General features: G+C 32.1%; 1 protein-coding gene and 2 long non-coding RNA genes across 10 annotated transcripts; all 3 read right to left on the reverse strand.

Moving 5' to 3' along the window:
* Positions 1-5,804: 5,804 nt before the first annotated feature.
* On the reverse strand, positions 5,805-13,859 carry LOC114178875 (small RNA 2'-O-methyltransferase). 4 transcript variants are annotated; one of them, XM_028065007.2, is made up of 11 exons: positions 13,657-13,858; positions 13,521-13,546; positions 12,698-12,997; positions 11,535-11,624; positions 10,568-11,022; positions 10,245-10,490; positions 8,646-9,580; positions 8,404-8,555; positions 8,212-8,328; positions 7,511-7,648; positions 5,805-6,503 (listed from the first exon to the last, which is right to left on the reverse strand). In XM_028065007.2, the coding sequence occupies exons 3-11, from the start codon at positions 12,968-12,970 to the stop codon at positions 6,072-6,074; spliced, it is 2,838 nt and encodes a 945-aa protein (XP_027920808.1). In that variant the 5' UTR covers positions 12,971-12,997; positions 13,521-13,546; positions 13,657-13,858; the 3' UTR covers positions 5,805-6,071. The 4 variants fall into 4 exon arrangements, with proteins under 4 accessions (XP_027920808.1, XP_027920809.1, XP_027920806.1 ...); XM_028065008.2 differs by having other exon boundaries at positions 8,404-8,552; positions 13,521-13,859; XM_028065005.2 differs by lacking the exon at positions 13,521-13,546.
* A 4,210-nt stretch (positions 13,860-18,069) lies between these two features.
* On the reverse strand, positions 18,070-21,330 carry LOC114179180 (uncharacterized). 5 transcript variants are annotated; one of them, XR_003603444.2, is made up of 6 exons: positions 21,005-21,330; positions 20,345-20,396; positions 19,726-19,803; positions 19,461-19,612; positions 19,213-19,306; positions 18,084-18,290 (listed from the first exon to the last, which is right to left on the reverse strand). It is a non-coding gene; the product is annotated as an uncharacterized LOC114179180 (long non-coding RNA). The 5 variants fall into 5 exon arrangements; XR_003603445.2 differs by having other exon boundaries at positions 18,085-18,290; positions 19,213-19,258; XR_003603443.2 differs by lacking the exon at positions 19,213-19,306 and having other exon boundaries at positions 18,070-18,290; positions 21,005-21,325.
* A 4,027-nt stretch (positions 21,331-25,357) lies between these two features.
* On the reverse strand, positions 25,358-26,125 carry LOC146887500 (uncharacterized). The gene is made up of 3 exons (XR_014993452.1): positions 26,063-26,125; positions 25,842-25,938; positions 25,358-25,720 (listed from the first exon to the last, which is right to left on the reverse strand). It is a non-coding gene; the product is annotated as an uncharacterized LOC146887500 (long non-coding RNA).
* Between the last annotated feature and the right edge of the window lie 1,786 nt (positions 26,126-27,911).

Below are 27,911 nucleotides of genomic sequence, written 5' to 3' on the forward strand. Positions count from 1 at the left end.
TGACATTACCAACGAAGTCGGTGTTTGGATCAACAAAAGTTTTCGGTCACTTGTTTGTGAATCTGGTGGATATGAAAACGTTAACTTTATTAAGCGGGATGTTCGCAACTACATTGGTTAACAAAGAAGGTCATTGTGCAACGATAGGGATGGCCAAGCATTTCTACGACACTTTTCACAAATGCGGGAATTGAACAACGAATTCTTTTTCGATATAGACATGGACGAAAAGTAACCAAATATGCAATGTTTTTTGGGCCGATGCAAGGAGTCGAGCGACATGTCAAGATTTTGGTGATGTTGTGTCATTTGACACCACTTACTTAACCAACAAATACGACATGTCATTTGCTCCTTTTGTGGGTGTCAATCACCATGGGTAGTCCATTTTGTTAGGTTACAATCTTGCATCTGCTGAAGACACAACTACGTTTGTCTAACATTTTCAGTGTTGGTGTCGATGCATGTTTAACAAGGCACCTAAAGGTATCGTCACTGACTAGTGTAAGGCAATGTTGAACGCCATTCAAGTAGTTTTTCCTAACACAAAACTTAAGTGATGTTTGTGGCACATCATGAAAAAAAGGCCTTAGAAATTGCAAGGATACACACATTACAAACCTATAAAGAGTGAATTAAAGACACTAGTGTACGACTCACTCTTTTAATGAGTTTGAGTTAGGGTGGAAGGACTTTATTAAAAAGTATGATTTGAATGCAAACAAATGGTTGCCTACATTGTATGATGAGAGACATCATTAGGTACCCTGTTATTTGAAACGTCATTTCTAGGTTGGAATGTCAGCCATACAAAGAAGCGAAGGCATGAATGTTTTTTTTGTTGGATTCATTAATTCTAGCACTACCTTACAACAATTTGTGATACAATATGACAACGCATTAAGGCAGAAGATAGAAAAGGAGTTTGAAGTTGACTTTGCATCTGTTAATACTATGGTTACATGTGGATCCCAATCACTCATTGAAAGACAATTTCAATTGGAATACATACATGCCAAATTTGTGGAGGTCCAAAACGAATTTAAGGTAAGATGAATTGTTTCATTAAGAGTGTGTCCAAAGATGACTTTGTTTGATAAGATGAATTTGTTTCATTAATAATGTTGATTTTTGAAATGAGAGATCAATTTTCTATTGTGGTGATGGAGGAAGAATGGTGTTTTCTATTGTGGTGTGAGGGGGGTGGTGATGATGGAAGATGAATTTAGTTGATGTGTACATTAGGAGGAGAAAGATATGAGCTTGTTGTTAAGGAAGACGATAAGTATGTTTGTTTTGTAATGGATATTTTTTATTAAAAAAAAACAAAATTGTGGATGAGAAATGGAAAGGAGGAGATGAAGGTCGGGTCATAAAGGATGGTGGATGGTGGTGCTGGAAATGGAGAATGTGAAAAGTTGAGATGGGTGTTGTAACATGAAAAAGAAGGAAATGCTTGAGAAATAAGAAGATGAGGTGGAAATTTAATCTAAATTTTTAAATTAATTAATTTGTCACGTGTTACAAATGAAATGATGACAGAGATCACCGTTTGCCATGTCAAAGAACACACTAACACTGTAAGATATTGAGGACTGATTTCATGAATTTTGAAAGGATAAAGACTTAATTAGACCAAACGTTAGAAGAGGGACTAAAACCAAAATCGCCTAATAGTTTAGGGACCAAAAAAATAGTTAACCCTATTTTTAATTGTGCCATAAATTATAAATTCATTAATCAATGTTGAAAGTTACATTTGTTGCATTTTTGTTAGAACACGTGCTTTTTTTATGCACCATCACACTATCAAGATGTCCACTTCGAAGGTCAACCCTTAGTTCAACAAAACATACCTAATAACAGGTTTATTATTGACATGAGTGGAGTCAGAAGTTGGAAACACTCAACTGTCTACAACAACACACAATTGACAACCAACGGAGGTATGAAAAAAAGTGAAGTAGTAATAGGATGTGCTTGTAGTTTTTTAGTGGTGTCAAAGTTAAATCTCTTTTGTTAAACCTTTAGAGGTCATTTTCCTTCTGTACTGGAAAATAGTTTGACGTCATTATAATATACCTTTTGATGCACATGCAATAGACAAACATAATGTTTTTGACGTCGTCTTATTTGTCAATTACATGTGTGTAAATGCCTGGTGGTTACGTTTTGTAATGATTATTCCATATAAAGAAATATTCTTTCCTAATAACATTTTGCGTATTAATTGTTGAAATTTCATGATTAATTACATTTCTTAATTACATTTAATTATTCGTTACATCAATTAATCATAATGATTATAACCTTAATAAATATGGTACCCACTCATTTATCCATGATAATCTCCGTGTCACTCACTTAAAATTAATGTTTCATAAATTTGGATGGGTACCCAATGTTTAACTTGCACCTTTGAAAGTAAATGACCTTTTGACCGTTCAAACCTAAAGTTCTGACAGTTAGCAACACACAACATCTTTCCACTGAAGAGTCTCCATTTTTGAGCGTACTTCAACCACATATATTTATTCCCATTAATGTGACGTAATTTCAAATCCACTTTCGTCTCACCAAAGGCCAAGGAAATTAGGCAAACATCGCCATCAACCCGATATCATGGCAGCGAGTGGTAGCAGAAGTGTAAGGCAAATTAATTTAGGTGATGCACCTCCTACTGGGACCACGGTGCTGTGGACATTCACCACCATTAACATACATGAGCAGGTTTTTCATTCACTTTAAATTCTCATTGTCACTAAATTCATTTACATTATTTTTCACTTATTCAATTTTCAACTTTCTATGTAGTCATTTGCTTATGTTGATCGACATTTTGTTGCTGCCTTTGAAAAGGAACTCACACATCAATGGAATTTGGTTGATAGCTTTGGAAATGGATTTGTAGTATCCTACAACATGGATACACTAAATCCAAAATTAACCGATGGGTGGAAAGATCTGGAAAAAACATACACAGAAGATATATGGGACTCAAAAGTCCAATTTCGTTATGTGGGAAACTGTCATTTCCAAATAACAATTTTTCTTGGCAAATGCACACCGAAAAATATGGAGGCATTCTTAGAACGTGCTACCACACACCCTAGGACAACCCCATTTGTAGTGAAGTTGACTAAATCTCAGGCACAAGGCAGTCATCTGGTATTTACTCATTTCTGAATTCAGTTGTGTTGATAAGAATTAATATGTATGGTTTCTACATATTGTTTTTTACTTTATTGTTGGTTATGTTCACAGGACTTGAATGTTGCTTTTGTTGATGTCATCAAAAGCCTTGAAATGAATGTCATATACCTGCTTGCACAAAGAAGTGGAGTGGAATGCAAACCTCATCCTTTCGTCGTTCACCCTTCCATTTTGCAATCAATTCTTCCAATTCAGAGATAGAATGTTCCAGATCAACTATCTCGCCTTCATGATTGTGTAGCAAACACTCAACCTCTTCCTTCTCCTTGACATCTTGTTTTTTGTAGGCAATGCCAAATTCTTCAAATGCTTCTTTTACAACAACATGATCAAGTTCTTCCTTTGACACCGCCACATCAACAATAGCCTGTACAAAAAAACACATAATTACAAAGGCAAACCAATAACAAACTTCAAACATAACTAATATTATTAAGCATGTCTGCACCATGTCCTTATCAAATGCACTCTTTATGATAGTGTCATTCACGGTCACATTCATCCAATGCAACAATCGCAGGAAGTTCTTCATCCGACATTTGAACTTTGAGTTGCAAACAAGCAAATGATCAAATGATCATAACTAAAAAAATAAATAAATTTTAAAATCAATTTATGCAAAATGACAACCATCACTTAAGAACAATAACAAACATTAATCAATTTACTAGAAGCAAATACGCACATCCTACCACATGGAAATCAATTCGACTTGGTTCATTCTTCAATGCCAACAAAGCACTACACAAGCTACACACCAAATACTCGTACACTAATGTACCCTAATTATATTTTCCAATACTTTCCATATCATCTACTATCTTGAAAATTGTGGGAAAAACACTACCCTTTTTATTTGTTCCTAAAAAATATATAGTTTGCAAAATAATTCTACATCACCAACATCATCATCAAATTTCATCAAAAAATTATATTTCAACTTAACATTAACTCTTTCACACCCAAAAATAGTCCAAGTGTCACTCTTCACGACTTTGTCATTTAAAGCAATTTTTTCTCTCACCACCCTCAACCCTAACCCTAAACAAACGTCTAATAAATTAAATTCCACCATTTGACCACTAACATCAAAATCACCCATTCTTTCAACTCATTTATAGCATAAATGAGATAGAACATTCCTACTTATCTTCATTGATTCCTTTAACATGGGAAACCACCAAAACGAGATGCCTGCAATATACTCCTTTTGTTGCACACTTAATCTATCATTCAAAGCACCACTGTACTTCACTTTGCAGGAGTGACGAAAATACATTTGTGTAACAAATCATACTTTTAGGACTTTCAGAAAAATAAAAAATAAAAAATGAAGACAACGGTGGAAAATAACACACCTCTTCTCCTCACTACAATCAACAAATTGAACACCAAAATTGCCCTATTTGTACTCCTTAACGAAAAAACATATCCTAAAACCACCCGCATCATCCATATCGAAATGGAAAAATTACAATTGATTAAGCCTACAACAATAAACTTTGCACACACAACCAACAACGAAAATAATGTCGACGAATGAAGCAACCGTTTAAAAAAAATTACATGATTCTGCAACCCTCGCAATCACTCCAACGCCCAAAAATTTGACATTTTCTGCTCAATCTAACCAAAATCAAAGCTATCTATGTTTGGGTTGCGGGTTATCTCTTCGAAAAAATAAAAAGATCAACAATGGGTTATCAAAACCATGAATGATGAACAAACAAAATCTGTGTAATAAAATAAGAGGATACTTACAACATAACAGTTTGTTCCCACCATTGTCGTTCTTGTGTGGAGGAGGTGCTCCCATTAAGGATTTCTCCAAGCTCTTGTCTCCAAAACCCATGTCTCAATGCTTCTTTGCTTCTATCTGCAAACACTTGCAAACACTCCGCTCCCTTGCAACCCAAAACTTGTGGAATGGTGGTCGTCGATGACTTCTCCTCGTCGCTGTCTCCTCTAATCCACCGTCAAATGCTTCTTTGATTCTCTCTGTCAAACACTACTTCTTTCTCTATCTTTGCGTCGTTTGCCTTTACCAAAAAACTCCTCCAACTCCCGCACAAGCACCAGTTACTTTCATTAAATGAAAATTCATTTAAAAATTAAAACTTATGTGCCACATCATCAATGTCAAATTTGAGTAAAAAAATATATCTAAATATCATTTTCGTAAGCTAAAAGGATAAGTTATCTTTGTTTCAATTCTATTCTTACAATTTTATTAATTAAAATATTTGTTTCTATTGCACTTTTTAAATAATTTACGAATATTTACAAATTTCTCTTTCATTTTTCTCCTTTCATTATTCTTCTTTAATTCAAATAATGACATTTCACTCTTTTTCTTCGTTTTCCTTCTTTTTGACTCTCAAATTCATATTTTTTTATTTGAAATTATATTTTCACATTTTTGTTTTAATATATTCTCATTGTCATATTACATTCTCAAAAATTAAAGAGTTAAAATATAGATGAAAATATGGACAAGTTAAAAAAATTGAATGATTAAAGCATGAAAAGTAAAATATTAAAATCTTTCACAACTACAGCCATTTAAAACGCTGAACATTTGCTCCACATGGTATTCTAATTCGAAGTTCTTTATTCTTCATGGGACGTATAGGTAGTAGATGCAATATACACTAAAAGGAAATGCAATGGATGAAAATAAATCAACTATTTCCCTTTTTTCTCTAATCAGTACCCTACTACATAAACCATTCAATTCACCTAGTCTTCTCCTACCATACATTCTACCTTGCTTCTCTGCTTTCAAAAACACCAGCAATCTGATTACCTAAATAAAATAACTGTACTTATCTCACTATAGTTTTCAAACTTCAAATAGTTTATTCCTTTCTACTATTCCATTCCCATATAATATTATAATGGTGTTCTTCAGCATGCTTTACTACATCTTTAACTTCCCAATCCCTTTTAAACACGGCAATCTGCGAAGCATAGCCGGGCTCAACCTCAGCAGAACCACCAACACCACTAAACTCCACCTTGTAATTGTGCCGAGCAGCTAAGTCAGATGCCCATTGTCTGAACTGTGCTCTGGTCCACTCAAATTTGTGGTCGTGATTACGAAACTTGCATGATTGTAACAGGGTTTTATCGTCTAATTCCTCCTGTTCTTGGGCTGGAGGATTCGACTTCTGGAGTACTACATTGTATTCAAAATTTGGAGTGGAAACAATGAGAATCCTTGGCCGGAAAAAACTTAATGCCACATCCCCAAATAGACAAGCTTGATCTTCTTCCATATGTTCGATTACCTGCATTGTATCATCGATTCATATAAGTTGATTCATAGGTCATAGTAGTGCTGCATAAAAGAAAACTATGTAACCACAGGACATAAGAACATGAAAGTGATAGCATAATACAAGACAATTCAACTAATGAATACAAACTACGAAGTATATTTGCCGTGAATTGGTGCAGGAAGTAACACATAGGTATACAAGTACAACTATTACTAGTTATGACAATGCAGAAGTGGTTTAAGAATGAACTTGAGAAAAATATAAAGAGATTATAATGAAATTGAGAGAAAGTATATTTTCCTCTTTTAGGTTTTCATATTTATAGTAGTTTGAGATACATTAGACTAAAGGATGAGAAGAGAACTCTAGAAGATGTTCCTAGGGGTCTAGCACAAAGCATGCTCCTAGAAATTAGGTTCAGCACAAAGTACAATAAATCCAATTTAAGACTATTTATTCCAACAAATGATAAAGATCACTAGCAGCATTACGCAAGGCTAAGGTGCTTGAGACAGAATGTGAACATGAACTAATGCTTGCAAGCATGTGCATACCGCATACAAACATGGAACTGGAGACTGCGGTCTCTGCAGAGAAATAAGAAAACAAGAAATCTTCATAATGTCAACCTTCCTGACCTGCTCCACCAAGTAATTCCATCCCTTGTGCAATTCCCACCACGGTAAACTTCCATTATTCAGTCAAAGTCCTTTTTTTATTACTTTCCATGTCATTCAGACAATTTAATTTCAGTTATATTCGATTAATAGATTATTCTAGAAACAATGAGTCCTAAAAAAGAAAGCATACGGCACAATGCAACTTGACAAATTAAACCAAGTTATTGATGGCAAACTTATTTATCAGAGAGTGAACATATTCTAAACTCAAGAATAATCAAATCATATATGATTTACTTGCAGAAAGAATAGACATGATGTCTAACATGACGACAGCCATGTCAAAACGAAGTTAACAATGGCTGAACAAAATAAACAACGGATAATGAAATTTACCTCTAAACAAGTGCCAATATCAAATCCTTGCAACTGAGAGCCAAAATTCGTAATTGAACCTTCATAAAGAATTACTGATTGTACGCCTGTCCATTGCCTACCAGCATCTGAATTTGTACATAATTTTGAATTAAGTACCTGCAAAATTTGTGCACACAACAAACAGCTTTATACAACAAAGTATTTATACAACAAAGTATTTTTCCACTAAGCAGGCTGGTTAGAATGGACCAAACAATTTCATGATGAAAATTTCCGTAACTAGTCAGCTGTCAATTTAATCAAAGATATCATCCTCCAATATTAAAAAATTCCCTCAACTAAAAAGAGCACATCCTTGTTAATCAACAAAAGAAATAATAAAATAGTGTTACCTATTACTTTGATATTTTCTATGATAACGGACTCTATTATGTACATAGCAAGAGTTTCCTAACTTCAGGTGATGAACAAAGAAAAGACTGGCACACATAATGTACAAAATAAAAGCCTCTATCATATTATGCAAAAAGGTCGGGACACATAACTCAGTCTGTAAACATTCACATCCCTTCGGCATACTTCTAAGATCCATCTTCTTCTGATAAGACTCCCCCAACATTATATGTTTTGAAAAACCAAACCTAGCTCTTTATAGTACATCTGAACCATAAACCCTAACAAACAAAAACTTTGTCAAATGAAAGTGAATGTGATGTGACCTTTGCAGCACGGCTAAGACCCTTCTGTGAAATATCCACACCCGCCATTTTCTCCAAAGATGTTGGATAATTTAACAAAGCTTCCAACAAGCTTCCAGATCCACATCCAAAATCAATCTGTGATGAAGGAAAGTGTCAAATTAACAATTTAGGTTAACCAAAGAAGACCAAAGATGAAAGCATTTTGTATACCAACGTAGAAGCATGAGATTCTAGAATTTGTTGAACTCCAAATTCGACCCGTTGCTTTGAAAGAGGAGGGCTGAAAAGAGCCTGCTCCATTCTTTCTTCTGGAGGTTCAGTAACCTTGATCAAACTTATGTCGTATTCTATACAACAGTCTTCTGAAAAATAAAATATAAAGCCATGACAGTCAGTAATTTAACCCCACACTGAACCAGGGAAGGGGTGAGAATTGATAGAAAATAACTCACTAGAAGATAACAAGGACAACATTTTGACTGATTCACCAGAAGAAGCAAAAACCAAATCAGAAGAGAGGAAGTTTGTAGAGAAGTAAGCGTACTGGCCAACAGACATCTGCATCACAACCTCTTCAATGTATGAAACTGTAGCACCGACTCCCACTTCAAATTCAAACTCATCACATACTTCAATAACTTCTTTGACATTCTGACTCTGCACAGCCAAAGACACTGAATACCTTATACAAGGTAAAGATCCATTGCATGGACAGACACCAGAAAATGGACCTTCGATCTTTAAAGACTGCACCAAATCCCCCAGCATGTCATATGATGAATCCATATAGGTTGGTTCAACTAATTTATTGCATTGAATTGCATTAAGCTGACCATTGTGTGTTGATTGACCTGCTAAAATTTCACTGATAATGTTGCTGGAATAAATCTGGATATTAAAGTCGTCGGCAGTCTCACAAAGCCGCTCAAAAGAAAGAATCATACTCTTAAACCACATATTCAGCCATGATAGAACTTTCAATGAAGTGTTCTGAATAGCATCATTCTGTTTTTTATAACCATCCTTTGGAGAACACAAAAGTATTAAATCTCCACACCTAGAAAGCAATTTTATTTCACATTTAAACAACTCTGAATCTGAATGCGTTGAACTTGTTACACAGACCCCATTGATATGCTCAATCACATTGTCACCACATTCTGCAACCTTCAAACATGATCCTGATAATAATGAAGATGTTTTGAAAGGATGAAATGAGAAGAGAGGTTCGGACAGACGGTGCTGGCGGCAAAACATACAAAGTATATCCCTGGGAAGAGAACCCCTCCAGTTTGCTCTTGTGGTGAATCTTGATGGCAACTCAGATGCAAGTATTGCCTCCCTGGATAATTTATAAATGCCACCTGGTGTCTTCCCTAGAAGCATCCTGTAATGGAAATCTAACCATCCGTAAATGATGCAAACTAACACAATTTTGCAGATATAGATGTTGACAAATTTCATTGGCTATTGCCTAAAATAGACAAAATTACAAATGTCTGATGTTCATCAAAAATAAATATTTGACAAATGAATCCACGGGACAAATGACTCAGACTCAAAAAGGGTAACACATGAGATACCAAAGTCTGAAGATGTTAGGCATCCATACAGCATTACTTAGTTACATAGTTAGTTTAGTGAGCTGGAGTAATCTAAATATGGCATGTTGCTTATAAATAAGATGCACTAGAGAGAAATATCGGCCATCTGAGAAAAGAGGAGAGAAAACAGGGTCTATCCAATATCCTGAATATTCAATAAAATTCTTTTACAATTCCTGCTTCAGTTCTATCAGAAGAGCAGGTAAACTTTTGAGTTTAAGAATACTAGACTCTTTCCTATAGTCCAATTGCAAACATTCAATTTGCAGAGACATAGATTCATGAGCAAAAGAATGCTTTGGTTGGCCACTATGAAACACCAAAAGTGCATGACATAATAACATCGTTCTTTTAATCAATCATTACTTGTAATTTACTCCTAAAGGAAATTTAAGTTTGACAGCTATGCAATAAACAATTCAATGAATTACTTGAATTTAAAGAGACCTGTAATATAACCGAACCGATACATCCTCATAGAAAATGTCTCTAGATTTTCGTGTATATCCAATTGATGCTAATATTGCATCACCAGCTATATCTTGCCCAGCAAAGTAACTTGCCCTTACATTCAGAGATCCCATTAAATAAAGGGTTTCTTTTCCGTTTGCAAATTTAGAAGATAGATCTAGTAGATATGGTTTTGGAGCAGTAAAGAACAGTCTTGTCTCAGAAGAAGCTTTACCTAAATTCCTGTAGAGAACAAGAAGTCAAGAATAAGTTATCAATGAAACTCAGACACTTTTTTGTAATGTCATCAATCTCCATACCTTGAAATCATAACATTGGCAGCATCTTCTAAACCAAGTTCATTTGCAATGACATCAAGGTAGTATTCTCTTAAAGAAATACGAAGCGTAACTTGTTCAATAGATTGTTCCACTGAACTAGGAATGCGTATGGCAGCAACCTGAATGCATTCTAGCGAACTATGCTCTTTCATCAATGACTCTACTATATCTTGTGGATACGGAGTCAGCCTTCTAATACAGAGATGTCGTTCAGAAGTAGCAAGATACTGGTACAAGTTTGCCGTGGCGCTCTTTATGTGTGAAATAACCAAAAATGGGTTGGACTCCACATCAGGATTAATACATTTACACAAGCTGAGAAGCTTTGGATCATACATAGCAAGGACAGAAATAGGAATTGAACGACAAAGGTCACCTTTCCTCCACAAAGTTGCTCGAATGTGACCACCAAGAGGATGATCACATAAAAGAAACTGCAGATGTACCAAATGGCAAAGAAAACTGGATATCAGACTGATTTAAAATTCACTAATGGATAATGTCCGAGCAGCATGGCATAAAAAAAAATAAATTTCCTTGAGTAATTTGTAACCATGATATAGCTGCCAAAGATAATTGTAAATTCTTTACTAAAATTAAATTATAGAAGAACAAGACAAAAAAATGAGACATCATTTTTTCATACAATATATTATACTTTAAGCTGGCTTTTCTAAATTATAAAATAAGTTCTTTGAAATGTTCTGTGAGGCCATCCATATGGAACTGTCAACTCAAGTGTCTAACATATACAAACATGTCATCTTAGATCTCTGAACTAACAAAATACATTTTTTAATAGTAAACCTAATTAGGAGTGTAAGACATGTGTCTAATGGGTGTTAGGGATGTGTCCATATCAGAAATGTGTTTAACACTACAACACTTCAAAGAGGAGTGTCCCTGCTTCATGACCTAATATACAAGGTTAAAATGGATTACCTACCTTTTCGGAAAATATGAAGGCAATTCGAGCTACTAAACTTTCTTGTGCTTCTTGAGGAGTGGGATCAATGGTCTCTGAACAAATGCCAAGCTGCGTAGTATTATCAAAGTTAAAATGGCATAATCCTTATGACAATAAACACTTGAATAAAACATATAGTAACAGTATAAATCCGGGTCCAATGAGCAGAAATAAATACAAGAAAATATCACAATACTACCATACCACAATGTACACATACAAAACATACTGTAGTAATCGATTCAATGTTGGGCAAAAAGACATATGCCTATCCATAACATTTTTTAAGAAATTATATATAGTTTGAAACTTTTAGTGTATACTTACTCAGATGTATTAGCACCTCACATACTTGTGTCTCTACAGTAAATTTTTCTTTCTGTTTGTGTAAGTATAAGTAATCAGTAGACAGCTGGATCTTAATCAGTCTTTATGAAGCTTAGTTAGCCAGTCTTTACCATAGCCTGATTTTATATATACATGAGTCTGCACGTTGTACCATTCACTTTTCAGAATCAAACAAATTCCATAGTTTTTCTCTAAAGCATCAAATCTATTGGAAACAATGAGACAATGAATCAGGAAAATGAAATCAAGTCCACATTTAAAGTGCTCTCCATTTTCCAAAACAGGGCATCCATCAAAAAACAAGAAACACCAATGGAAAATTCCAGTGAATTGAATGATACATTACACGAACATGATTATATTACTCAAAAGACTCGCTCAATTACACTGGAAGAGACAAAATACTAAGATTCACATAATGGTAATCTCATTGACTTTCTCAATTTCAAGAAAACAAAACCATCCTACAAACTTGACCACAATCATCTTCAAAGCATGAATAAAACAAAAAACAATCAGTTATAGCCAAACGTAACAGCATGAGCAAATTATTCATTTACTGATTGTACCTCTTCGTGTTGACTTACAGAATGCTTGTTTGAATAAATAAATAAATAAATTCAAAGGCATGTGAGATAAGGCAGTAGCTCAATTCAAAATAACTGCAACTGAAGAAAAGTAAATGCTGTTTATACCATTTTTCACAACAGTCATACATAGTTGAAAGGAGATTCAAGAAGAATGATAGCATAATAAAAATCAATTATTTACATACTGATCAGAATGAGTGATACCTTCTCAATAGCAATCTCTGCTGCAGATTGCTCTGCATCCTTCTTCTTTTTAAAGGTCCCTGAAATGACAGAAAGTTCTGGAAGCTGTAATGTGCAACGATAAAGGCAGGGACCCATTTGTGGAATACTCAATCCAGGACATTCGATTTGATGAACCTCCTTCACTTCCTCTACCACATAGGAAGCCTTATTGCCAAAATTTTGGTGTATTATGGCCTTAGGTGTAAGGGTTGGTTTTTTGTGTGAAACAACAAGATGTTCCCTAGTTTCCATGACAAAAAGCTCAGACCATCCACTAACCTAGAAAATCCAAAAAAATAAATAAATCAACAAGAACTTTTTTTATTGCAACGCACTTCAAACTCGTCACCATATTAACAATAGATTACTTTTTAAGTGGTTATTAGCATATACAGAATAAATACAAACCACATACATTACCCTCCGCATTTTCTTTAAGGGATAGTAAAATATTTCACGGAAGGATGTTTGAAATGCACTAAACTAAAACCTAGCTTCTTCTGTAATCGGTATTTGGAAGGCCAATGGGAATCTAACCCCTAATCAGCAATACTTGTTATACCAATTTAACATTGGCAGTAAACTCCCAAAAATCTATTCACCAACAAACACACATAAGAATTCGTAGTTTTACACACTTCCCAATATTAACTATAAAAGGAAAATAAGAATCGATGATTACGTACTCGATTACCAGCATAAAGAAGCCCAAGCAAAGAAGCATACATTTATGATGATAGTAATAAAAGTAAAAAAGAAAGCACAAAAGTAAATAACACGAAGGAAAGTAAACGCGGAATACCTAAGCGAATGCGAGGGAAATAAGAACTGAGGAGCAAGTTGAGGACGTAAGAGTGCTTGAAAGCATATACATTTCAACATTCAGAAAGAGAAAGAGAACGAAAGAAAGAAAGAAAGAAAAAGAAAGAAATGAGAACCTTGGTTGAGTCAGCAATGGGGTTTGTTCGTAATGAGAAGGAAAATGAAGGATTGTTGTAAAGTATGAGTGAAGTTGTAAAGTATGAGTGAAGTGATGGAGAAGAAAAGAGAAGAGAAGAGGGAAAGATTTTGTTTTCCTTTCAAGTGTTTTAGGGTTCGTTCACGCCGAGTCAGTGGCAAATGCGAACCGAATCATGCCTCTACGCGTGGTCGCGTGCTAACTACTTGCTTGATAAGTTTTTTATTCACTGTTTTTTATTCACTGAATATATCGACAGGTGAAAACACCTACTCCCATGTTGCTGTCTGCAAACTTTTTCTAAAATAAAATTAATTAAAAAGTATTATTAAAATAGTGAAAGCATATTGATATTATTTTTTTTATGATAACAAAATTTATAAAATTATTATTGTTATAATTATAAAAATAAATGTAAATCATTTTTGTAATTTTATTATAGGTAATTTTTATTAGATGATTATTTTATTATAAATGATTATTTTAGTTTAAAAAATAGTGAAATTTTAGAAACAAAAAACGGTAAAATAAGAAAACAGTTAAATTTTAAAAAATAACGGTTACTTAAAAAAATAAAATTTTGATAAAATAATTATTTTTAATTAAAAATATACTAAAAGGATAAAATAATAAAATAAATATATACATCAACTAAAAGATAAAAATAAAATAATAATTATTTTATTTAAAAAGTTACTAAAAGAATAAAATAAGAAACTATTAAGAGCGAATTTTTAATATAATAGTATAAATATAAAGATTTGAATAATATTAAAAAATTTATTTTTTTAAATATTATAGTTGTATGAAGGAATATCTATAAGTTTACATTAAAATAAAAAATTAAATATGTATAAAAAACAATTAATTATAAAATGTTCTAATTTAAATTTAAAAGATTTTTATTACTATAATTATATAAAAATACCATAATTTTTATTAGTAGTTTTTTTGGATAATCAAAATTAAAAAAAAAACTATAGAATATAAATATATAAATACAAATACATAAGAAGGATTAAACCGGTGCAAATGTTGTGATTTTGGACGAAGAAGAGAGTAAAAGAAAATGAAAGAAAACAATAAAAGAGAGTAAAAAGTGAAATTATTTAATGTAAGAAAGAAGAAGTTTAAAGTTTATAATAAATATGATTGATGCAATTGTAAATATTGAAATGGATAATTTGTTAAGGAGGGGTTAAATTGGTTTAATAAAACTTTTGTTATTTTTGAAAATTTAAGAGACCTTTAAATCGAATTAGATCAACAACGAGACGTGAATGCAATTGCTACTAGACTCCACACTTTCAATCGATTAAAAATAGGGACAACTGATTTTTTAAACAGTTAACAGTGTAGTGTAAATCAACATATGAAAATATCATAATTGAAATATTGAGAATTATGCAAAATTTCAAATTTACAGTTTAACTCAAAAACACAATGAAAGACTTATCAAGATTGATTCAAATAAGCAATACAAATATGAACCAAGCCTTATGTTATGGCAAAACGCACAATAATTGATAAAAGATTATACAATTTAAAATTCTTGAAACTTTAAAACACAAATCAAGAGAGAAGGGATATAGTCAAGTAGAAGGACACAAAGTTTTTACACTGGTTCACTCAAATATGAGATACATCCAGTTTGTTAATGAAACTTTTGAACCTGACCTGCACTATATCAAAAGATTTACACAATCTACAAGATTACACTTTCAAAATAAGCAAACCTGAATAAAAGCTCTCCATAGCCAACCAAACTTCTTTCTCCAAGTTCCTAAACAAAATTGCTCCAAGAAAGATCAAAGATCAATCACCCAAGGTTGCACTTCTGTATGATCTAGAGAGAGTTTTTCCCATAATTCATAATGATTTCCTGCTCAAAATGGCAAGTCTTAAGTTTCTCTCTGAAAAATCAAAACTTATAGTTAATTTGTTAGCATATCCAACAGGTTGATTTTTCCATTCAATATGTTGATTTCACAGTTAAATCAGTTGATTAAAAAATAATTCAACTGATTGAATATGTAACAAATAAAACTATTGTAGCAAACCATTTAACCTACTAAAAACAAATTCAACATGTTAAAAGACACCAACCAGACCCTAGACATTTATACAATGCGAAATGGTCTACACTATAAGCACCAATCTTCAAGTTTTGTGTTCTTCATGTGAAACTCAGATTCAACACACACTCCAAGCTTAATCAACACGAGGATCTTAAAGTCTTCACATCTTCATCAATTCATCATAGTTTCATCATGTCCCAATGCAATTCAGGTATCTTCATCAAATCTTTAGGAAACAAATCATCAAATCTTTAGGCAACAAATCATCAAATCTTCTCATCCCAATACAAGGGTACATTTACCAACTTCATTCCATAATCCAAGAGTTGATGCTTAAGCCAAATCCAAATGATTTCAGCACAATTATGACCAACTACTATATACTCTGCCTCAACTAGAGATAGCAAATAAACACGCTCTTGTGAGTATTGTCTGAACTCATCCCCGTTTCTAGAGGAATCCCCAAATTGACTAAGTATGGGTATGAGTATGGGGAATCCCCAACTTTTTCAATTGGGTATGGGGATGGGTATGTGGATGTACATATCCTCGCCATAATACTCGTCCCCGTTTAAATTATTAAAATATTCACAATTAATTAAGTAACCATATATATATATATACAATTTATTTTTTATTTCTTCTAATTATTTGGTTTTTAATGAAACTCATTCACATCTCTACTATATTTTTCATCTTATCATAACTTTTATGTAATTATGTTAAACTGATATAATTCAATTAAAAAAAATTATGTCTCACATTTGAATATTTCTATTATTTTTTAATATTTGTATTTATTGTATATTTTCCTTTCGCATGAAAATGTTTAATACTCTCAATTTAAGTGTTTAATAGCATAAACCTTTCATTTACTAAGTAATATAAAAAAAAAAATTTACTGATTATTATTAATTTTTGTTTCATTTGAAGAACTATTTTGTTTCGCTAAAATATTTTTTGTTATTTCTCAACATTTGAGTATATATATTGATATTTGAAAAGTTTTCTTATATCTCTAAGACATTTTTCATCTTATCATACCCTTAATTATACATTTGTTCTTCTTTGTGCGATTTCTTTCAATAGTCTCTCAAATTGTGTCTAAACATTTATTAACTTTTTAATATTTTTATTTGTTGTTTATTTTCATCGTGTAGAATACTATTTCGATATATTTTATCTAATCATTTTTTATTTTCTAACTCATTATCAATCATACTATAACTTTTTCACTATAATTTATAAATAATTTTTATTTACTACAATATAAAAATTTAATGTAATTGCCATGAATATTTTTTTATCACCATCCAACATATATTGGAGTTCAAAAGATACAATATCTATGTTAAAATTGTATTGTTATGCTTATTATTTGTTCTTTACATCATTTTGACCAAGTGATGTAGTATAAATTTTATTAATGTATAAAAAAGAGATTCATTAGAATTTTAAAAATTGAAGTAAACAAATATTTAAAATATATTTTAATTTGAATATTTGTTTTCCTTTTATATTTTTTTAAAAATATTTTTAAATTTTATCAACTAGGTTCCATTAATGTTTGCACATTTAATAAATGTTTTGGTTCTCATGAAATTTTATTTGGTATTCTAATTTAAAATGTAAACAATTATAATTTATTTCAAAGTATTTGATATTGAAGAAATAACTATTCTCCTCTACACCATTTTTCTCTTTAGACAACATCTAAAAAGTGTGGTCTGAAGTTAAAAAAGTGTGGCCTAAACTTTAGGCAACACTTTGGCAACAATTTTCTAGGTGTGGAGGATACGCATGTGGACTTAGGTTATAGGCAACAGTTTTTGTACTAAAGGCCACACAATTTATAAAAATGTTGCCTTATAGGGTTAAAATAAGCCACATATTTTGAATGTTGCTTATTGTATATAGACAACACTATTTAAATGTTACTTATTATTTATAGACAACACATTTCAAAATGTTGCTCATTATTTATAAACAACACATCTTAAATGTTGCTTATTATATAAACAACAATTTTTTAAATGTTACCTAACTTTCATATAACACTTTTCTAATATGACCAAAAATTAAATATTAGATATTATAACATTTTTAGTGAAATTTTTAAATTGGTTTAGAATATAAATATTCATTTAGATCAATACTTTTAAAATTACAATTATGCATTTAGAAATTTCTTATATTATTTTATCTCTTATTGATTTACGTCACATTAATTATACACTAATGCAACCAACACTTTTTTTTTTACTTTCATAATTAAATGTTTCCCTATTCACATAACAAAACATGCTTAATAATCACAATTTTCAAACATAGATTTTCAAATACAATTTTAATAATGTAATACAACATATGATTATTTATACTACATATAAAGTTATTAAAATTAAAATATTGATGATCCTAACATGATCTTTTACAATAAATAATTAAAAGAAATGATGTTGAGTCCTTGTATATGAATAACTTTCTCCACTTGTAACCAAAGCTGCTAAAGTTGCTCCTCGATGATCAACATAACCTGCTCCCACACAGTCGATACATGGTGTAAGCAAACTACAATAATTTAATAATAATAATAGTAATTCAATTTTATAAATCAAATTAAACTCATTATTTATTCATCATTCATCTGGTTTATTTATAATTAAACCCATTATATTTATCTATTATAAAAATATAAAAAAATTATAGATAAAAAATTGAATTTTAATTGTAAGCATCACATTTCAAGATACTAATTTATAACCTATTCATTTATATCCCTTTGAAGACATGAAACTATCTAAAAAAAGATATATCAATAACAATAACACAATGAAGTTGTTTGCTTAATCATTGAGAAGAAAAATATTCTACTAAAATTACAAGTCATTAATACAGCCCTGCATATTAAATGATTAGACAGGACCAATTAAATATGATTTAATATTTTTCCATGCTTCCTTATAAACTTTTCAGGTTGTCTTATCTCTGGGCAACCTTTTTAACAAAATTGTTACAATCTCAAATTAGATATTAATCATTGAAGAGAATAGGCATACTTTAAATTACTACCTTTAAGTTACTAAATGGTAGGAAACCTTGTTCCAATGTCTTAATGGTCCAACCCTGAATTAAATCCATGTTCTTTTGAAAAATGTCTTGATCACATCTTAACTATAATAAATAAAAATAAAGAAACTTTACGGTCTCAACAATCAAACATATATCAAAAACTATCAATGGTTGAAAGAATTATTTGTTAAAAAAAATCTATTGTTTCATTTATATTGAAAAGGTAATAGGAACTAAATGGCTTCCTTTAATTTTGTTGATTAGTGGCAATTTATTAAACCTTAAATCACTTCTATTATTAGTGTCAAACAACTAAACCGTTAAAGCACTAGAAAGTGTAAAATTCATGCATCAACCCTATCCGTAAGAGACCAAGTATAATTTACCGTAGTTTCCCTCTGTCTCTTTTTCACCTTCAAGTGAAATCCATTCCTTGAAAGGGCATGCACATGTAAAACAAATTTTTCTCAATTTTCCAACCTAAATTGATAACTTATATATTAAACCTATGTTTGACATTAGAAAAATATCAAGATCCACTGGCTCTTCCAAGTAGTAAAAAAGTTGAAAAAGAAACTCACGTAGTTTGTCTCACATGTCAAGTAATTAAGGTATTTTCTTCTAGAAGACTAACCTTCATCATCTACAGGCAAATTGTAGAGCTTTACCATCCTTCACACTTATTACTTTGGCTTTATACCATGTTGCCTTAAATCCTTCTCCATCTTGAAAATGGTGCAGTGAAAAACAGAACCAATACAAAAAGCAAGCCAAAGTTCCCTCCAACTGAAGGATAAGAAACTAGATATTTGAGTTTAAATTGAATATGAGCATAGGTTGGCACATTTTTCACTAAAAAGAAGAGCATAATCAACTTCCAAAGAATAATTGCACCTTACCTGCTGCCCAGCTCGCCGAAGCTCTTGATCCAGTTCGGTCAGCTTTAAATGACTACTTTCCAACTTTTGAACATAAGCCTGAAGAGTAGCAATATTTCTTTATCAAGTCATCTTAGTACCAATGCAAAATTTACCAGTACGCCCTTCAAATTAAACTACTCATCCCAACAAAAAATTTCATCCATTTAAACCAGAATTGTTGTTACATCGAGAAAGAAAAAGGAATTGCAGGTAATTAATAATTTACTACATCAATGTTACTTCAAAGGTGAAACATTAAAATTTTGGTTTGTTATAATTAACTCTTTTCATATATATATATGACTAGATAGTAGCAACCTTAACTAGTAGTTTCTAACATCAAATAACCGTATACTACAAGAAGACCAGAGGAGGCATGGCCAATATTTGTGCCAAAAACCAAGTTTTCCATGTAATGTGAACATAATCACTTCATTCTCAAACTAGTCGACTACATGAAAGATTTTCAGAACATTCAAGATTAGTGCACCTAACATCATTGTTCGATACGTCAAGAAAAATAGTTCATTTCAAAACATATATGGTGAAAATGTATTTAAGTATGGATAATTTATGCCTTCGAGATCTATATGCTTACCAATTTCAGAGAGCTGAAGCTTCATCTTGGCTTTGACTCTTTCAGCAAATGACTGTAGACAATAGCAACAAAGATGTCCATGAATCATGACAAACAAAATCTAGCCAATAATAGAGAGAATTTATAAAATGTGTCTAGACATGAAAGCAACATATTCAATTAGGTAGATTGGAACGTACCATACTATCATAACCTTCAATTAGGTTGGAAGAATTCGTCCCAACATTGTTTCCCTTTCTTGCTTCACTAACTTTCCCTATATCATTTACCGCCTTCTCTTACCTACACTATTTGTGAAGAGAAGTGCTTCCCTATCCATGTCCTTTATCCCTCTCTCCTTAGTCCTATCCCTATCCCTATCCCTATCCCTCTCCCTCTCCCTCTCCCTCTCCCTCTCGGAAACCCTAGGCTCATAAGATGGCTTCTTATTGAGTTTGTCGTTAATGGATTGCAGTTGCGCTTAATCACTTAATTGAGTAAATACTTACAATCACTTAATCTACTAAACACGAACCACAACAACAATGCACCAGCTCAAATACAAAACGTATCAAAAATTTGATAATTCAATCAATCTCACATAGCAATTAATCAAACAGAACCAGCAAAGTACCCCGAGTTCAAGCAACTTGGAGTTTGCCACAAAACCAGGCATCTCACCGAAAATGGCAACAAGCTGGAGTGGTTGAGTAGAGCAACTATTGATGCGAGCTCTAACGTGCAAGGATGGTTCCTAAGGTTTACACGATTACAACGACGAGGGTCCAGTCTGGTGGCAGTGGTGACAATTGCGATCAACGCCGGTGGCGGGATTAACAGTAAAGGCTGGAGCCAATGTTTTCGGGGAAGAAGAAGAAGAAGACGCTGATGTTGTGTTGATGTCAATCAGACGAAGAAAGAAAAAATTTCAAGATCCAAGGGAGTTCTAAAATCTCCACTGATTCGTGCGAAGTTCTAAAATTTTAATTGCAATTTTTTGAAGTTACTAAAAGTGAAAAGGAGGGAAGATTTTTTTAAGAAAACATGTATAGTATGTATAAAAGAACTTATAATTTTGTTTTATTTAATTAAGTTAATTAAGTGTTATGTGTAAATATGATATCTCATTTTTAATCTTAGGCAACATTTAGAAAAGTGTGATATAAATAATCAACACTTTATAAAATGTGTTCTTTAATAATTTTAAAATCACATATACAGAAAAATGTGATATTTAGTAATTTTTAAACCACACTTGCGAAAAATGTGGTCTTTAATAGTTTTTAAGCTATACTTATAAAATTGTTGTCTTTTACGTGTTTAGGCAACACTTTTATATGTGTTGATAAGTTGAATGTTGTCTAAAGTGAAAAATGGTGTAGTATAATATTGAATATTTGATAATATTATGTTTTCTTTACCGTAATTTTTTATTTATAAAAATTAATTAAAATTAATATTAAAGTAGTAAGAAAACGGGTACGGGTATGGCTACGAGATTATACTCGTTATCCGGTGGGAATGGGGATGAGATAAAAGTTTGAAACCCGTTGAGTTTGAGTATGGGTATGGGGATAAAGATGAATTTTTTCTACGGGAATGGGTATGGGATAGCGAAACTCGTCTCCATCTCATCTCGTTGCCATCCCTAGCCTTAACTGTGGAGAATGCCATATAGGCTTGCTTTTTACTATTCCATGATATCAAGCTTGAGCCAAGTAGGTGACATGTTCACTTGTGGGTTTTCTATCCAATTTGCATCCTACATAGAAAGAATATGAAAAACCAATAAAGTTATCCTAGAATCACTTGGATACCATAATCCAACATTGATTATCCCTTTCACATACTTGATAATCCTCTTTACAACTTTATAATGAGACTTCTATGGATTGGATTGAAATCTTGCACACAAGCATACACTAAATTGAATATTTGGCCTACTTGTTATTAGATAGAGCAAAGAACTAATCAGCTCTCTATATTTGGTTGAGTCAACTTGCTACCTAGCCTCATCTGAATCCATGATACAATTTGTAGCAATTAGAATGGCTACTTCTTTCAATTCTCCATTTCAAACTTTTTCAGCAAATCAAAATAGTATTTTGATTGGCTCAAAAATGTTCCTTACTTTAGTTGCTTGACTTGAAGCCCTAAAAAGTGGGTTATCTCACCCATCATAGACATTTCAAATTCACCTTGCATAGTTACAACAAAATCTTCACACATAGAGTTATTAGTTGAACCAAAGATTATATCATCAACATATAATTGAACTAGTATAACATCACTTTCACGTTTTCTAATGAAGAGTGTTTTATCAACAACACCTCTAGCATATCCTTTTGATAAAAGAAAATTGCTTAGCCTCTCATATCATTGTCGTGGTGCTTGTTTCAAACCACACAAGGCCTTTTGATAAATACACTTCTTCATTTAAGAAACCATTCAAGAATTCACTTTTCACATCCATTTGAGACAATTTAAAGTTACACATGCAAGCATAGGCCAATATTAATCTCATAGCTTCTAGCCTAGCTACAGGTGCATATGTTTCATCAAAATCAATGCCTTCCTCTTTATTATACCCTTTAGCAACTAGCCTAGCTTTGTTTCTAAAAATGTTACCATCTTCATCCATTTTATTTCTAAACACTCATTTAGTACCAATTATATCCATGTTATCACTTCTAGCAACTAAATACCACACATCATTTTTTGTGAATTGATTTAGTTCATCTTGCATTGTAATAACCCAATTATTATCACTTAAAGCATCATTTACATTCTTAGGTTCAATTTGAGACACAAATGCAACATGTTCATATTAATTAAGTCTTCATCTAGTGGATACTCTCTAATTAATATCACCAATGACGTTGTCATTTGATAGCCCTTTAGGTTCAATGCATTCCTTAGTTAGGTTGTTGTTTCTTGATGTTTCAGTCGACTATTTTTCCTTTTCAGCTGATTGATTTACTATTCCAAATTGCTTCTCCAAGAGCATATCTTCATCATCTGCATTCTTATATACTTGATCTTGCAGTTTTCGGTTAGTTTCGTCAAATATTACATGCATGGACTCTTGAACAATCATTAACCTTTTGTTATATACTCTATATGCATGATTATGTGTGTCATAACAAGGAAATATACCTTTATTCGCTTTGGCATCAAACTTGCCAAGTTGTTCTTTGCCATTATTTAAAATGAAGCATTTACAACCAAACATTTTTAGGTGAGTTAAAATAGACCTTATACCTTTAAAAAGCTTATAAGATATTTTCTTTAAAATAGGCCTAATCAACACATGATTCAACATATAGCAACCTGTGTTGACTACATCAGCCCAAAAGTACTTTGGTAAACCTTAACCAACTGTTTTCTATTTAATCAATTTAAATGTTGCATGTTTATGTGACAAAGCCTTTTATGCCAAAACCAAGTATCATCCTCTTTTGTAAGGAAGCAATTTAGGCTATATGATGCATGATACAGATCAAACAAGTATATATTGTTGACTCTTTTTCCTATTAACACAATTCTACCAAATGTATCAAAGATAAGACAATGACTAGGTTCAAAAACACTTTAAATCCCTTATCACAATGTTGACTTATACTTATCAAGTTATGCTTCAACCCTTCAATTAGAAGCACACTTTTTATGTTGAATGAGGATCCATTGCTTATAATTCCATTTCCAAGTATTCTCCCTTTGTTGTTATCTCCATAAGTCACGAAACTTTCATCCTTCAACTCCAACTTTTCAAATTTGGTTTTGTCACCTGTCATGTGCGTTGAACATCCACTATCTAGGTACCACAAGTCTTTCTTGTCACTCTTTATGACCTGCACAACAAATTTATATTACATGGTACCCTTTAATAGGTTGGGTCCAACATGGTTAAGCCTTTCTTGGTCCTTTTAAGATCCATTTCATAAACCCTTTATGTACATCATATTCTCTATCTTTGTAACCTTTAAAAACATGCTCTTTTCTCATACAGTAATTGCAAATTGTCAAAGATATATCACTTGATGCATTTTTGGAAAAGAAATTAGCAAACTTTTTAACCTTCTTTTCTTTAAAAGAGTTATAACCAATTACAACCCTTCCAAAAACACAATTTTGAGAGCCAATAATAGCCTAAAAAATTTCTTTTCCTCTTGTGAACTTTGCACATGTTTTTATAAGATATTTCACTTTGTTTTCCAAAAGAGTGTAGTTTTCACAAGTTTTGCAATCAATTGTTTTTCATTGCAACATGTTGAATTATTGTAAATCATGTTCAAATTTTCAAAATCAACTTTTAAATCGGCTATTTCAGATTCTAGTTGATTAACCCTGTTTTCTAGCTAGCTATTTATTCAAAGTCATGCAACAATGGATTATAGTCATTCTTGTCAGGGAACTTACTTGGCTTGATGAGGATGACTCATATCCAGCCATAAGACACATGTTTAATTTCTTCACTTTCATCTTGTGATGAGCTACTTGTTGACTCATCATTATCTTCCCAAGCTATGTAAGTACATCTTTTCTTAGGCTTCTCACTACAACAAATTTGCATATTTGCGAGGGAATAATCCCTAGCTAATCCCTCACTGATCCCTCGCAAAACGTTTTAGCGAAGGATTAGCGAGGAAATAGCGTGGACACCAAACCTTAGCTAAATTATAGGTAGCTAAATAGCGAGGGAACTAGTTCGTAGCTAATCCCTAGCTAATTCCTAGCTAATCCCTAGCAAACTGGTTGTAGCAAATCCCTAGCTAATCCCTAGCAAAATGTTTGTAGCAAATCCCTAACTAATCCCTAGCAGGTGATTCAAGAAAAAGAATATTTGCTTCTGAAAACCAATTTGAAAAAAAGAAAGCAAAGTTGTGTTTTCATCATATATTGTCATTCTGAAAGGTTGAGAAATCTTAATAAAAACATGTGGTATATTGTAATCGATGTGAATTACAAATCCTATGTAGTAAAGTGACCGAGTGTAATAATGATAAGAGTTGATTCAATGGACATTACCTCTGTTCCATGCATCTAGGTTGAGATACAGAGAAGATCCAGTTTTGTTTACACGGAATGGCCCAATTTCCTCTGATGCATCGTATGCTACAGATGAGCATCCAGGCCCTCAACCAGAAATGAAAAATTTATCAGTTCACTGTGATTTGGCACATGCAAGTTTTATCTAATGGTCTTAAGAAGCTTGCAGGGTAAGAATTAAGAAGCATGCATGGCTAACAAAAAAGGATAAATAAAAAAGGAAAACAAGAGAACACACTCACGGATATCTGAAAATCATTCCTCTTATAAGTGCTTTCTTCTTTTCCTACACATCCATGGAAACCCTATCTATGAAAACTCCTTCGTACAATTCTATAATTGGGTATCCTGAATTACACGAAAAAATAATCAGAAAAGAACCGAAAACGAAGACTGAAAAGCAGGGAAATAACCACAAATACCAACATAAGGAAATAGAAGGGTCGTTATATCAGAATATATTCAATACCTTCAAGGCTCCACTTTCAGCACGAAATGGGTGATGGTCATCAAGTCTGTGCGTTGAGCATCTACAGTGTGATCCATCTTTCACTCTTCACTCTTAACTAACCCACAAAACATAAACCCTAAATTATAGACACAAGACGAAAAGTAACAAAATCAAATTCAAACAAATTAACCACAAAGCATAAACCCTAAATCGTAGGTGAGAGAATACAAGATCCTAACCTTTGTTCTCCATTCAAGAACTTTTGGTGATAGATGGAAAATGTGTAGCAGAATGAGATAGATGAATGATAGATTTATCAAGTTCATGGACTGAATAGTGAAGCGACGGCAGTGAGATGATGGTGTTGAAACTTAAAAGCACCAGGGAGGCATGAACCGTGAAGAGGATTGAATGACGGTGACAATGGAACTCATGCGAGGATCGAGCAAGGAGAGAAAGTTGAACCCAGGCGATGATGGAAGGTGACGGTGACGTTAAGTGTGAGGGGACGTCACTCTAAGGGTGGGAAGTTTTTTTTTTCTTCCATTCAGTCTCACGAAGAAGTGAACCATAAAAATTTAGGAATTTATTTAATTCTTTTAATTATATGTAATCTACAGCGTAGAAATTTGCAAATTTCTATAATAAAATTTAGGCATTAAATTTTTAAGAAACATATTCTATAATAAAATTTGCAAATAGTACTTATAGACAATTTTTTAAAATGTTATATTTCCTAATAATATATAATAAAAATTAATTAATATTATTAATATTATAAAATTTGTATGTATTAATATTAATTTTCTACTGATATATTTTTGAAAAAGAATTTGTAATTTAAAAAAAAAACAATTTCCGACACTTTATAGATATTTTTTTATGAAAAATAGTTCACAATAAAAAAATAATTCTAAAACAATTTCATGAATATGTTATAATAAAAACTACAAGTATTTTCTGTAGATATTTATTGTAAGAAAATCTGCAACAAAATTGACGTGAAATAACATTAATTATTTACAAATAACATTTTATAAAATTTGTAGAGATTTCTTGTTAAAATTAATTTTAAAAACTTTCATGAATATTTTTTATGAAAAATATTTTATAATAAAATTTACAAATAGTTTTTGTTAATAGAATGATTTACCTCTCTCCAAATATAACTAATCAACTTCAAATTAATTACGGATTCTTTTTTATTGATCTCATGCTAAATAGTGATGAATAATTTTTCACGCTAATTTCTCTCGAAAATTAGTTACAATTTTTTTTTTGTCATTGATCCTTCTCTAAATAGTGAGGAATAAATTTTCTCGCTAATTTCCCTCGCAAATTAGTTACAGATCATTTTTGTCGTCGATCCCTCGCTAAATAGTGAGGAATAAATTTCCTCGCTAATTTCCCTCACAAATTAGATACGAAACTTTTTTGGTCGTTGATCCCTCTCTAAATAGTGAGAAATAAATTTTCTCGCTAATTTCCCTCACAAATTAGCTATAAAACTTTTTTTGTTGCTGATCCCTCGCTAAATAGTGAGAAATTAGTCGAAAATAAATTCTCTCACAAATTAGCTACAGATTATTTTTGTCGCTAATCCCTCGCTAAATAGCGAGAAATTAGTGAGAATCTTTTTTCTCGCTAATTTCCCTCGCAAATTAACTTTTTTATTGTAGTGTTTTTAATGTATGCACGATTGTTAAAGTTTGGTGATTTTCTATATGAAATGGGTGGAATAAGGGTGGAAAGAAGGGGGCGGAAGTTAGTTTGATTACTAAGGATGTTTGAAACTTCAATTCTAATTAGAGAACTTTACCAGAAGCACCAGAGCAATTGTTAAAAAACAAAACATAGTTGTTGAATCTAATGTGCAATAAAGGTGGATGTTAGTTATTAATTAAGGTAAGATTATAATTTTAGTTGGAGGATAAAACCATAAGAACACAATGTACTACGTTTAAGATATGTTTGTGGTTGAAAGAAGTAGGACTGATAGCCTCAATTTTTGAGTTGCATACACTTATAGAGTAACAGTTTAGTGGGGCCTTAGGTTTTGATTTTCAAATGGTGCATGGAGATTGAGAG

The sequence above is a fragment of the Vigna unguiculata genome, chromosome 3, assembly GCF_037176805.1.
Source record: "Vigna unguiculata cultivar grain cowpea cultivar isolate G323 ecotype 2 chromosome 3, ASM3717680v1, whole genome shotgun sequence".
NCBI classification, from domain to species: domain Eukaryota; kingdom Viridiplantae; phylum Streptophyta; class Magnoliopsida; order Fabales; family Fabaceae; genus Vigna; species Vigna unguiculata.

Bases quoted from the DNA above. Each gene is read 5' to 3' on its own strand.
- LOC114178875 (XM_028065005.2), bottom strand. From the start codon at position 12,970: ATGGAAACTAGGGAACATCTTGTTGTTTCACACAAAAAACCAACCCTT. The intron at 10,491-10,567 runs GTATGGAGATTG...TGTTCTCTACAG, and splicing joins GCCAATGTTATGATTTCAAG to GAATTTAGGTAAAGCTTCTT. The intron at 8,329-8,403 runs GTATACAAAATG...CCTTCATCACAG, and splicing joins AATCTCATGCTTCTACGTTG to ATTGATTTTGGATGTGGATC.